At 41.6% G+C, this 13,905-nt stretch overlaps 2 protein-coding genes across 3 annotated transcripts in view; one reads left to right on the top strand and one right to left on the bottom strand.

Annotated features, from left to right (window-relative positions):
• PDE8B (phosphodiesterase 8B) overlaps positions 1-504 on the top strand; it is a 50,468-nt gene extending 49,964 nt beyond the window's left edge. Inside the window, exon 22 of the mRNA XM_087715617.1 lies at positions 176-504. Within this exon, the coding sequence (XP_087571743.1) occupies positions 176-297 (122 nt within the window). The 3' untranslated portion in view covers positions 298-504. The remainder of the gene's footprint in view (positions 1-175) is intronic.
• Positions 1-13,905, bottom strand: part of WDR41 (WD repeat domain 41) — a 58,537-nt gene that overhangs the window by 24,813 nt on the left and 19,819 nt on the right. The window contains exons 12-14 of one of the 2 annotated variants that reach the window (XM_087715615.1): positions 10,309-10,442; positions 7,574-7,719; positions 1,276-1,462 (exon numbers count right to left, since the gene is read on the bottom strand). In XM_087715615.1, the coding sequence (XP_087571741.1) occupies positions 1,399-1,462; positions 7,574-7,719; positions 10,309-10,442 (344 nt within the window). In that variant the 3' untranslated portion in view covers positions 1,276-1,398. Of the gene's footprint in view, positions 1-1,275; positions 1,463-7,573; positions 7,720-10,308; positions 10,443-13,905 lie in introns of those variants that run through there. The other variant, XM_014053670.2, reaches the window with a different exon arrangement.

The following is a 13,905-nucleotide window of genomic DNA, read 5'->3' as shown; positions in this document are numbered from 1 at the left end:
AAAATTTTGAAGGGCTAAGTTATATGGTTGTGCTACTGCTAGGCATATAAAATGATTGTTTGTATATTAACAATTGATACTAAATATACAAAGGCTGAAAGAATGCAGAAATTGTTCATGCTTTTAAAACAAGTATGGCATTGCTTTCCCCACCCCACCCCTCTGTATCTCTCAGCATTTGCATATCTACCTGGTCTGATGCAACACCTAGCAAATAACTACAAACACTGGAAAAAATTAGATGAATCAAAGTGTAGGAGCCTTCGTCTCCCTTCAGAGAATAACCTTGGAAGCTGAAGAGGACAAAAGAAAGATCAGAGCCTACCACATACACTGTGAACCATATACTGGTATGGACCCAAGAAGGGTTGAATTTCCTTCACAATGAAGTAACCAACTGGGAAATGTGGAGAAAAATATTGTTTCTCAATTTTAAATAGTTCAAAATTCTATAAAACTGTGGGCTTTTTTAAAAAATAAAGGACATAATTTAGAGACAAGAAATGGTTTATAAACGCTATCCTTTTTTTGTGTGGAATAATAGATCCTTTTAAGGGTAGTTTTATAAAATGGTTGTAATTTGTCAAATGATATTTAATTTATTAGCCAAAATCAATTGTAAAGCAAGAAAAGTAGCTTCTTTGAAAAATTTATGAACAGTATTTAATTTAAAGTTTATTTTACAAAAGCCTTGTTCATAGCAAGTATATATATTAATTATACACTTGTCACGTTTTTGACACTCAGAACAATTCATCCATAGAGACCCTAATATTTCAAACATGGTGGTATCTCATTTCCCATTCTATCGACTTCCAGGATCTACTGCAGATCTCTGTGTTTCCTCCTGCCACAGCCATGGGAACCAGAGGTCTACCTTCAGATAGCTAGTCAGTCTTATAAGGACCCATCTGCTTGCTTGCTTCCAATTAGTAGAGCAAAAAAGCATATGTGTTGACCCCACTGAATGAGAAATCATTTCTTAATGTAATTGCTGATCTGTCAGACTTTGTTCTCATTTATACATTTACGATTACTGTGATTCAAGCCTGTCTATGCGTGGAGCCCTCCTCCCTATGCAGGCTTCCCAGCAGGTTTCATTATCAGGGGCAAGTTTGTATGCACAGAGCTAGCTCCCTCACTGGCCCTTTGTTACAGTGGGGACTTGCTGCACACTGTGATTTTTACAACAAGAAATCCTTGTATGTGTTTTGCTTGTTAACTAATCTTTTAGAAAATTGTAGTTGATATAAATTCACAAATTAAACAAACCCATAGTTTTCTCTGCCTTTTAATAGGTAACATCAGCCATATATGAAAGTCTAGACAAGTAGTAAAATGAACAACTAGCACTCCATCTTAAAACATTTCTTTGCATCTGCCACAATATGTCATGCTCTATGATGTTGTACAGTTCCAGATTTCATCTACATGCTTAGAAGAGGAATTGCTGGTACAGATCCTATGAGCAGAAAGTGACAGATGCTTTATATACATGAGCCGTAAATAAAACAAATCCTGCTTATATATTATGTAATATATGAGACTTATTAATAGAAAATCTCCAGAATTGACACCTATACAAAGGCCTCCAACCCTCTTTCTTAGAGAAGGGAAATGGATGCTCATCCCTCTATGAGGGGTAGGAAACCCCAGTGCCTTGATGTCCTGGATTGCAGCCATAGCAATTACTCTAAAGACCTTAGTGTTAAGAACATAAGCCACTTATATGCTGAATGCTGAAACCCCTAATATTAAAACCCTTTACTTAAAAAACTAAAGTAATATAACCCTAATGATGTGGTTCATGTACTGAATGTAACTTTCTCATTCAAGTATGAAGTTTTTACATTAGGTGCCAAAGCACAAATATTTTTACATTTACTTTAAACATAGTGGAAAAGTGTGATGGGGCCTTGCACTGGACAATGAATGAAACCTATGCTTTTACACAACTGCCATTGATTTAAATTGAGATCACACAGGAGTTATTCCTAACAAATTGAGTTTTTTAAAATTACCCTGACTTCTAGTTTTCATTAAAATGGAAGCATTCTTTAAATAAGCTCATGAGCTTAGACAATCTTCACTTACTAGGTCATTACTCAAATATTCTATTTCACTAATTATTTATATTGTGCTTTGTAAGAAGCTGTAGAAAAATTGACATTTAAAGTAGAGTAGTATATTGCCCATCAAAAAGAAATCTGATTCTCTTCTGTATAGTCAGAGAAAATAAAACCGGTGAACTGAAAAATGACAATGATTGTAGCTTAAAGAATGTGCCAACATTTTTCAATGTTTTGTATCAAGTTATGTAAAATTGTATTATACTCTCATAATTCCCATGCTGAGAAATGAACAAAAGCTATATTTTTGTTAAAAATGTAATAGAATCTTAACTCTGGTTGCTATGTATTAAAATGCTATATTGTGTTTAAAAACTTTGTATTTCCTGTTTAATTCGTCATTGCTATTTATTTCTATCGAAGCCTATATATAAAACTGAATTTTAATTAATTTTTTTCATATTGCCTTAGTTGCCATTTTTATTTGGAATGGATTTGATCCCAGAGGAGAACCTTCCATTTTCCAATTGCTTCAGAAAAAAATTGGCAGGGGATGTTGTCCAAAACAGTGAAATATGTTGGAAGTAATAAAGGCCCTTTTTCTCCAAGGTGTGTGTGTGTGTGTTGGAGAGAGGGGGGGAATAGAAGATCACGTTTTACTTTCACTGGGAGTGTTCTGTTTTAACCCTTCTCAACAGCTGCTCTTGCTTATGAAATAAAAATTGAATTCAAATCTTTATATACATTCCCAAATTTTATTCTTCTTCATGTACACTATTCAGTTTATCAATCACAACATAATAAGCAATGAAGACAACAATACTGTAAAATATGCCTCATATAACAAAAGCCTCGACTTTCAAAAATTCTCCACTTCTGTGTTACTTGCAGGTGTTAACAAAGAATTTTGACGTGCAGAATTCCTCATGAGAATTGGCTTTGAACCTGTATGTTTCAGCAGACTTCTACCGATTTGCACAATAACTTTTTTGTTCACAAACTTTTCTATATAATGTAGATTTTGAAGAACAAATATAGATTACACTGTTTTGTCAAAATATTTGAGCTGGCAAATCATTCAGTGAAATTCTTTGCCTAAAAGATTTATTTTGTACAAATCTGCAACATATTTCTAAAGCTCAATTCTCTTTAGAAATCTGCCCCAACATTCAGTTTAACCTCTGATAGTATATGGGGAAAGAATAGCTTGACAATCCATAGATTCTAAACTGTTACTTCCTGACCGAGAGGATTCTTCAAACTCATAAATATAAGTTATCACAGAAATCTCAACATTTGGCATAAAACCATAGTAAGTGTATTCATTATGTTATATGTTAAATTAGAGCAAAGCAAGATCTTCAAAATGAAATTCCAATTGATTGCTTCTATTATCTATCATCAAATGCTATTTCTTGGCAAGAAAATATGCCGTTCTAATATCTTATGTTTAATAGGGCTGTACAGCAATCTGGATTCAGTCAAAAGGGTGCTTTGGGATATGTAAGGATACTCATACACCAGCTGCCTGTTGTTCCTTAAATGAAATTTTGCTTTTCCTGGGATCTGGCAAAAGGCTGTAGATTCGTGTTTGTTTCACCTGCCCTTAGGGAAATGTGAAGAACTGTTTGAAGGCACCATAAGAACCTTGGTGCATTTATTGAGTGAAAAATCCAAAATTTGGCAATGTCCCTGATTAGGTCATGGCTGAACAGAATGGTCTGTTTACCAAAATTCAGTTTCTGTGTAGAAACTAACAATGCTGGATCCTCTTCTCCAAAGTTGGTGGAGACAGCAGCCATGCATGGGTTACTCCGTAAGTATCCAATAGGACTGAGTCTACAAAATGTGACATCATAGCTCCTGAGGTAGCTCCTCCCACTTTTGAGACTCAGTCAATCTTGGGCTGGCTGTATTTCTTGCTCTCTCCTCCAATTTTGGACAATTAAATAGTTTTAAACTTCTCAATTCAGACTAAAACCTTCAACTAAAATTTCTCCCTGCCTCTATTGGACTTTGCAAGGCAGGAGGACCTAGTGGCAAGATAATCGTGCTCCTGCAGGTGGCAGGCAGGGCACCAGTGCTCCGCAGCAACCCTAGCTGCTGGCAGGCCCATGAGGTAACTCTGCTGCCTTGCCTAGGATTGGATCACCTTTTCCGTCACCCCAATTCCATCGCAGTAGCCTTAAAAGGCTCCGCTGCCACACGACGCTGATTGAAGCTCGGCTACAGGCAACGGCCCTTTAAGCCACAGCCGCTTTCCCACTAGCGCAACTGTCATGGCTGTGGCTTTGATCTCCCTGCTGCCCACCGCTGCAGAGACCAGTAGTATCTCCCTCATTGTGGGACGCCGCCAGCGGCTTTTGCAACGTAACCCTTGCTGTCAGCGGCCGCTGCCAGCAGCTACCACCAATGCTGCCACTTGCCACCAATGGCCGTTTTGACCCTGCCGCTCCTCCTAGCTCTACGAGGCTTGGGTTGCCTCAGCGGCCATTTTCTTTGAGCGGGAAAGGTTGCAGTGGCCATTTTGGGAGCCTGGAGGTGCCGTGAGTAAAGGCCATGGCTTCTCTTCCTGGCCAGGAACCCCCAGTGCCCTCAGTCTCAGTTAGATCTCCAAGCCCCACAGCAGGCCCATCTGGGACCAGGGCTTCAAAGAAACGGGCAGCCCCCGATCCCTCTTCCACTGGGCATCCAGCTAAGGTATCCAAGCTGGCTTCTTTCCGTAAGGCCTCAGCTGGGGAGGCCGATGGTCTGGCCAGGGCCCCTCAAAGGCGGCCAAGGACAAATCAAAGGACAAATCAAAGAACAGAGTTTCCCTTCATACTTTCCAGTCCCAAAGGGTGCTTGAGGCTAGTCCCCCAGTCATCTTATCTTCAGATTCTGATGAGGCCTTTTCCCCTCCTGCTTTTCCTCTTCACCCGGAGGTCGCTAGGGGCCTAGTGGAATTTAAAATCAGTGAGGATGGGTCTGGGGAGGATCAGAGCCCTACTCCGGAACCAGACCTCTTATCCCAAGATTCTGGGAGCCCTCCATTCCAGTCTCACTCATATACCCCCGATATGGCAACCATCATATCAGATGCCATCGAAAGAGGCATTGCGGCAGGCCTCCAGCATAAATCTTCTTCCCATTCTACTCTACACAGGACTTCTTCCGGTTCCAGCAAGCATTGCAGGGGCAGAGACAGTTCCGCCTCTTTGTCGTGTGAGATTCCTGGCTTGTCTACCCAGCCATTAGTCTTTGGAGAGGAGGAATGTCCAACTAGGGACTCGGATCTGTTGGTGGCAGACCCACCTACTTTTGTGGGCCTCCGTAACCTGCTTATTTTTCACTCTCTTCTCTTTAAGGCTAAGAAGATACCTGGTATTCCCGCTCCTAAGTCATCCCAGGGAGCTGATCCTAACAAGACTGACACCACAGACCCCCTCTTCTCCAAGGTGGAGAAGGACATGATACCTTCACCCAGGCTATTCCTTGATGTGGTCCAGAATCAGTGGGTATCCCCAGGTACAGGCCCTCTCCCAAACACCCTGGACAAACGTCTCTACAATGTCAGATCAGAGCTGTTCAAGGTGCTCGAGGTACCTTCTAAAAAAGCTATCAAAAGACCAAGCAGCTGCTCCTCTGTAAAAGTAAGAATGACTCCAGAAATGGTCAAACCACTGGAGTGCTGGGTGTTCCCAACCATTGCCCAGGGGTCTCTCTTCAGGGAACCCCAGCGTCTCACGTTCACGACCAATGCTAGCCTGAGCAGGTGGGGTGCTCACCTGAACTCTCAGGTGGCCCAGGGTCTGTGGTCCCACACCGACCAAACTCACAGCATAAATTGGCTGGAGTTGAGGGCCATCCATCTCGCCCTTCTTCACTTTCAGTGCGCAACATCCACATTCTGATTCTAACGGTCAATACAACTGCGAAAGCGCATGTCAATCGCCAAGGGCTGTCTCGCTCATGGAGTCAGCCTTTCGCATGAGACTTTGGGCAGAGACCAACCTACTCTCCGTTTGTGCAGAGCATATTTCAGGCACAGGGAACACACGGGCGGACTGGCTGAGTCGCACGCTGATAAATCCTGCGGAGTGGAGCCTGAACAGTCGCATCTTCACGCAGCTGACCAGAAGGTACAGAGTTCCAGTACTAGACCTCTTCACCACGTAGTTCAACAACCGTCGAGGTATTGCACGTGTTAAGCGACACCAGGGTCAGAAGGAACAGATGCACAGTGGTGCAGATGGCGCCCTGGGCTCCTATACGCCTTCCCTCCCTTCCCACTGATCCAGAGGGTCATACGCAAGATACTAGAGGAGGAGGCGGAACTTCTACTCCTTGTCCTCCACTGGACGCTCCGGCCTTGGTTCACAGACTTGGTGAACTTATCAGTGGGCCCATCGTGGCGACTCCCATTGTCAAAACCACTTCTCCATCAGGGGTCAATCCACCATCCCAACCTTCAATGTTGCGACTAACCGCCTGGAGATTGAGCGGGTGGCCTTAAGAGCTGCAAGCCTATCTGATAAGGTTATTCAGACAATCCAGGCATCTCGATGCCCCTCCATTAATAAGATTTATGATGCCACTTGGTTGACCTTTAAACCTGGTGCAATCAAAGGGACATTGTTCCTCTCAGGGCTTCCATCGCCAACATCCTCAAATTCTTACAATTTGGACAAGATAAGGGACTTTCACCAAACACGCTCAGATGCCACGTAGTGGCCCTCTCGTCAGTCCTCACCCTCCGTCCTTCCTAACCACTATCCTTGCACCCACATGTACAAGGGCGAGACCAACTTCAGCCCTCCTGTTACACATAGATTCCCTACGTGCGATTTTGTTAGGGTCCTCGACTTTCTCACCAAACCTCCATTCGAACCCTTGAGGTCAATTTTGCTACATCTCCCACTGAAGGTGACCTTTCTAGTCACGGTCACTTTAGCGAGGCGAATCTCGGAATTGGCGATCCTTTCTATCAGAGACAATCTGTGTGTTTCAGTCAGATACATTCATTCTCCAGCTGGACCCCACATTCGTCCCACTTTTGACGAAGTTGAGTAGTAGACTGCTGTGCTGTATGTGATCTAGATAGAGTGTCCTCTCTCCTATTGACTATATATTGAGGCTAGGTCCACACGAAGCATCAGGGTGGGGATGGCTGCTGTCTCCACCATCCTGAGAAAGGGCGTATCAGCTAAGCACCAACACTCATTCTACTCAACTTTGTCAAAAGCAGGAGGAGCTACCTCGGGAGCTATGATGTCACATTTTGTACACTCAGTCCTATTGGATACTGATGGAGTTAACCCATGCATGGCTGCTGTCTCCACCGTCCTGAGAAAGGACGTGTTAGGTAAGCACCAATGCCCAATTATCTAAATTTATGGCAAATTCAGTAAGAAAAAACACCCCTTAAATATATTTTTTAAAACAAACATAAAATTATACCCATTTATTTTAAATATTTAATATAAATAGCCTATTTGTAGTTTATACATTATTTCATCTCAGACCTTAAGCGCAAATCTTCAATTTGTTCCAACTTATGAAATAATATTAAGCTGCGCAGTCTTGACTCTTGTTCTCCATCTTTCCATAGAATAATAAGGTGATCAGCAGAGCATGTTGCTATGCCATGCTCACCAAAATAAAGGAACATCTGCAATTAAAAATCATCAAAATAATGTAGTCAACTATCAGATGTCAGAAACATTCCTATTAAATAAAACTAGTCAAAGAAGTATTTTTACAAAATTGTACATGTTCTTTACAATAGTAGTAAAATAATGAATAGTAATGAACATGCTCAAGATTTATCTTCAGAACATCCAAGCAAACTAGCAATGGTAAAAAAAAGAATTTAAATCTATAAATCATAAAATGGTAATTTGAAAAGTGAACATAAAGGTCAAGATCTAAAAAGTGATTTGAGATAGGCTTGATTACACTGCATGAGGTTTGTAGCGTCATTGTACAAGATACTGTACAAACATTCTCCTATCATAATAGGTCTTCACATTTTTTATGAAATTAATCCAAAATGTCATATGAAGTAGCTGCCAAATTACCTAAACGCCATCAAATTACAACAGTATGCCCACGTCTTTATGTGAAAAAGACAATGGTATATATTTATTCTATCTTTGGTATATGAATGTTATGTAAATAGCATTGTGTGAAATTATTGTTTCTATTTTGATTAAATCTATATGTAGTTTTTAGTTCAAATATACTAAATGTGCATGATAAAAGCATCATTTAACAATAAAGTGTTAAATAAAATGCAAAGAATAGTAATAATTTAGTATCTTGAGAATTCTAGGCAAGCAGAATATCAAATAAATCAACATATAGCAAATTTCAGTGTAACTAAATATAGACAAATAGCTTGATATCAAGATAGGTTGATATCAATCCACAAAGTGACACTGTGGGTATAAATAGGAGAGTTTTGTTAAAAGTTAGAAAAAGTGAGTTTTGTTATACAGGTAGTCCTTGTTTAATGACCATTCAAGGTTACAATAGCACTGAAGTGATTTATGTCCATTTTGTTACAGTTATGACCTTTGCAGCATTCCATGATCATGTGATCAAAATTCAGAAACTTGACAACTGGTCAGTGATGGGATTCAAAAAAAATTACTATCGGTTCTGTGGGCGTGGCTTGGTGGGTGTGGCAAGGGAAGGATACTGTAAAATCTCCATTCTCTCCCCACTCCAGGGGAAGGTTGCTGCAAAATCCCCATTTCCTCCTGATCAGCTGGGACTCGGGAGGCAGAGAATAGATGGGGGGGGGGGCAGTCAGAGATGGTATTTACTGGTTCTCCGAATTACTCAAAATTTCTGCTACCAGTTCTCCAGAACTGATCAGAACCTGCTGAATACCAACTCTGCAACTGGTTCATATTTAGGGCCCTTGCAGTGTCCTGGGGTCATGTGATCACTTTTTTACAACCTTCTGACAAGCAAAGTCAAAGGGGAAGCCGGATTCACTTAACAACTGGCTTACCAACTTATCAACTGCAGTAATTCACTTAACAACTGTAGCAAGAAAGGTCGTAAAATGGGGCAAAACTCAATTAACAAATATCTCACTTAAGAAGAGAAATTTTGGCCTCAATTGTGGTCATAATTTGAGGACTACCAGTATTCCCACTAAATAAAAGAAATTCTTGAGAAATCATTTTTAAAGATTCACTTCATAGACCCTTTAGACAGAAATGACTGTGCAAGCATATTGTATATTTCCCCATCACAGTTTTAGGAGAACCTTTTAAACATGTTCATTTTGCCATGATAGCAAAACCGTAGCACTTAACTTATATACCGCTTCATAGTACTTTACAGCTCTCTCTAAGCAGTTTACAATGTTTACAATCTGGGCCCTCATTTTACTGACCTTGGAAAGATGGAAGCCTGAGTCAACCTGAGTCAGGATTGAACTCCAGGCTGTGGCTGAGTTGCCCTGCAATACTGCATTTTAAACATGATCATGTAATTTCATACATAGCTGTTGTGGCCCAGCAGGATCCGATTGAGCTGCTGATGGACTCGGATAGCGAGGAACCATACAAGTCTGCCCTGGGCGATGTGGAGGACCCTGGGCAGGGTTCAGACTCAGAGCAGGGACCAGAGAGGCTGGTTGGCCACCAGGAGGCGCCTGAGGCATGGAGCAGTGGGGAGGATCAAAGGCAGTTTGTCCCTGATGCTAGATTGAGAAGGGCTGACAAATGGAAGCAGCAACTCCGTAGGCAGACTCACAGATGATTAAGCACAGGTGGTGGTTGATTGGCCCCTCCCAAGAGAGACTATAGGTGAGGCGTTGGGAGGGGACATTTGCAGGAAACAACAGTTTGAATTAGTAGTTAAGAAAATCTATCTATGTATTCTAGTCATGTCTGTTCGTTTGGACTATCTACGTTGCTTCGTTTGAACTATCTGGGTTGTTGCAGAGCTACTCTATTGAACGTGAGTTGCCTGGGCCCTCAGCCAAAGGATTCATTATCTCAGTCATTGAACAGTGGCAAACAGCCAAGCCTGTGTTCTGGTTTATTCACAGACCGGGGGGTCAGAACACATAGCTATCAAACATGTTTCCTACACCAATGCAGGTATAAGATAAAATGTTCTTAGGACTAAAAAAAAATCCCCAAGTATAAGACAACCAAAGCCAAGGTAAGAGTTATCTTAAAAAGTAGCCCCCATACAAAAGCAACTTCTGTTATCTGCCGTTCTAGATCCAACAAACCTGTACAGCTGCCGAGTGTCCAATCAGATCCCCAGTTAGGTCAAGGGAAAAAATAGTAGCACACTCTGGTGCCTTTTTAGCTGTGTGATTTGCTTGTTTGCTTGTCCTGCCAAATCCCCAGATATTGAAAAAACCTGGAATATAAAGAAAAGGTTTTTTAAAAAATGAGTTGTTTGTCTAGCCCCAAACATTGTTCTGTTCTGTTCACACTCAAAATCTGATAATTATAAACTTTGTTGCATTACTTCTTTTATTTGCATCCATTCTTGCTATTGCCTATGTATAGAGTGAGTTGTCAGTCACTGAAGAATACATTTCACTTCAAAATATTATGTAATCATAATCATGTTATATGTAAGAACAAAAATGTCTAATTCAGATCACATAGTTTAGAATAAGCTGAATAATTAAATGCTAACATTTATTATGAACAATAGACCCAATGTTGAATGAAATCAATTAAAAATAATGCCAACTATTTATATTAAACAATATACATTTTTGAGCCATAATATATGCAGCCACAATAAATGAATAAAAATGTAGTTAAGATAATCCAGCCATTGTACTTTAATTTACTATCTGTGTCCTTAGTTCAATAGGCAGAGCCTTCTGAAGAGCCATGTCATAACTTCAGGGCAAGAGCCTGAGGTAATTATAGTTACCTCAGCCTATATATTTGTACCTATATAATTATAGTTATATCAACCTTAGTTTTTATATAAACTTTTACTTACTACATAAACCTTGACTTGTTTTTTTTGTAAAGGCCAGATTAATTTTCACTAACTTCACCACTTCGTTAGTGCAATGGCAAAGTCTTCTTGCAAATGGTATTCCACTCAAATCTATGTTTCAGCCAGTGAGGAAAAAGCAATAGCAATAGCAGTTAGACTTATATACCGCTTCACAGGGCTTTCAGCCCTCTCTAAGCGGTTTACAGAGTCAGCATATTGCCCCCACAGTCTGGGTCCTCATTTCACCCACCTCGGAAGGATGGAAGGCTGAGTCAACCTTGAGCCGGTGAGATTTGAACCGCTGAACTGCAGATAACAGTCAGCTGAAGTGGCCTGCAGTACTGCACCCTAACCACTGCGCCACCTCGGCTAGCATTTAACCTAGCTTGTTAAAACAACCTGATATTTGCTAATATTATTATTATTTCTAAATAAGGAGCTATCTGAAAGGCATAGTTAAATGCGTAGCTGGAAATTAGGCACATTTATGGTATATCTGGATACCAGTGCCTCACTAATATGGGACATTTTTGGAACTAAAGAACTTGCTTGAAAGTTCCAGTAACAACTTGCATTGGCACTTTTAAATAGATTGATTTTTGACTACTTTTAACAGAAAAATAGAAAAACAGAATTGTAAACGACCTTGGAGGCCTTCTAGTCCAAATACAGCACAATTAGAAGATCCTATACCATTTCATACAAATGGTTATCCAATCTCTTTTTTAAAAACTTTCAGTGTTGGAGTGTTGCTATCCTATTACTCTGAGAATGCTTTTCCTCTCATGCCTTCGCTGTATCTTGCTGTTAGCAGGCCTTTTGCTAGGCCGCACCTGGCAGCAAACTTTCTACAGGTAGCTAGGTAGGACTTGCAGAGTCTGCACATCTAGCGGATGCACATCTAGCCACACAGGACGGATGTAGCCGACCACAAATTGTTCTTGACACCTGTCTGCTTGTTTTGTACTTGCTTGAAAACGCTAAATAGGGTACACGTGAAACTTAGGAAGCACGCAGTTATCAATTCTGTTATTGGTCCAGATGCATAATTTGTAACCAATGACATTTGCAATGTTTGAAAACCTCATTTGCGTATGAAAGTTTATATATTCAGCTTTGCTACATAATAAAGTTGTCATTTCACCCAGAGAGATCTCGTGTCCTCAAGTTCTTTCTAGGATTAGCTTCGTGGGTGACCCCCCTTGATTGTTGTGCCCAGGTGCCGCCCTGGAGCCGTTTCCTCCAGGGACGGACTGAGGCACTAACAAGTGGTGACCCCGACGTGATTTTTTCCGCCGGACCGACGCAGCCTCGCCGCCGCGTGCCTGAGACCCCATCGCTTACCCGCGCACTTGTCGTCGTTCGTGGAAACGACTGATCTTTCGTAAGTATGGGGGCGGGTCTGTCTAAGGAGCAGATTGCTCATGTTAAAGAACTTGGCCAGATTCTCAGAGCTTCTAAAAGTCAATTAACAAAGAAATTTGTCTTTCCTACCAAATCTGAATTACGCCAACTGTTAATACACATTTGGCAAAACTGCCCCTCCTATCCTCACCATGGCTCCCTTAAACCTGGACCATGGGTGAAAATAGGCACATATCTCCATCAGGAACCTCGTGCTCCTACTCCGATGCTCCTGACTTGGAAGGTCATACTTGCTGCTCTTAGACTTCATCATTCTGATCCTTCTCCTGTTTTTCCCATAGAACCCCCTGATCTTACTCCCCCACCTCCTTATTTAGATCGCCCTTCAAGTTTTGTTCCGTCTGTCTCCTCTCCCTCTGTTTCCCCCCCTCCCTCTCCTTCTGTTTCTGACATTTCGCTCACATCACCTCCCCCTCCTTCTTCTGATCCTGCCGGCGTTTATTTTGCTTCCTCTCTCTCTCTCCCTACTATGGCTGGCAGTGCTGTGGCTCGTGGTTTGGCTTCTGCCCGGGCCGATCCTTCTCTCACCCCAGATGATCTGGAACTTCTTTCTGCTTTTCCCGTTGACATAACGGGCGCTGCTCCCGTCTATGAAGCCCTCCCTTTTAGAGTGCTGAAAAATCTCAGACACTTGTCCACTATTTCTCAGATACCCACCCTTTTTGCAGCCCTAATTACAAAAGCCCTTCCGCTCCAGTGGAAGCCTCCTTCAACAGCTTTTTTCTATCAAAGACGCTATAACTGTCTTTGCCGATGGGAGCATGTGCCTGGCAGGAGGATGGTACATGGCACACCCAGCTCACAGAGCCACAAAAATCTGCTCAAAGAGATGAATTGGCCACTTCCATCTTGGCCTTTCAGTTATTTGACAAACAACCGTTTAACTTAATTCTTGCTAGTCTTTATGTGACTCAGATTATAACTTCTTTGTGTGAGTCTTATCTCTTGATTCACAACTTTTGTCTCTGTTTCTCACTTTACAAGGTCTTGTCTCCTCTCGCTGTTATTTTTTCCATGTCTCCCATATCTGAAGTCAGCCCTTCCCTGGGCCTCTCCAGGAGGGCAATGATGTTGCTGACGCTGCGGCATCAGCCCCCCCACCCCATGTCAATGTTTGTTCTGCTATCACACCTTGGGATAGCCACTCTTACTTTCACCAGAATAAAAAAGCGCTCATAAAACCATTTGGCATTACTGCAAATGAGGCATCAGCAATTATTCAACTATGCCCCACCTGTAGCCAGCAGGCAAACCCTCTCCCTATGGGAGTTAATCCCTGAGGGACAGAGTGTTGCAAATTTGGCAAATGCATGTTCCTCCATTTGCTCCTTGGAAATATTTACATGTTTCCATTGATACGTGTTCAGGCTACATTATGGCATCCCCCCAAAGGGGTGAAGCCACCAAACATGTTATTAATCATTCGATTCAGACC

This window comes from Thamnophis sirtalis, unplaced genomic scaffold (assembly GCF_051295495.1).
Source record: "Thamnophis sirtalis isolate CommonGarterSnake01/CBP01778 unplaced genomic scaffold, rThaSir2_p1.2 scaffold_5, whole genome shotgun sequence".
NCBI classification, from domain to species: Eukaryota; Metazoa; Chordata; class Lepidosauria; order Squamata; family Natricidae; genus Thamnophis; species Thamnophis sirtalis.
This window is presented reverse-complemented; position numbering and strand designations above follow the sequence as displayed.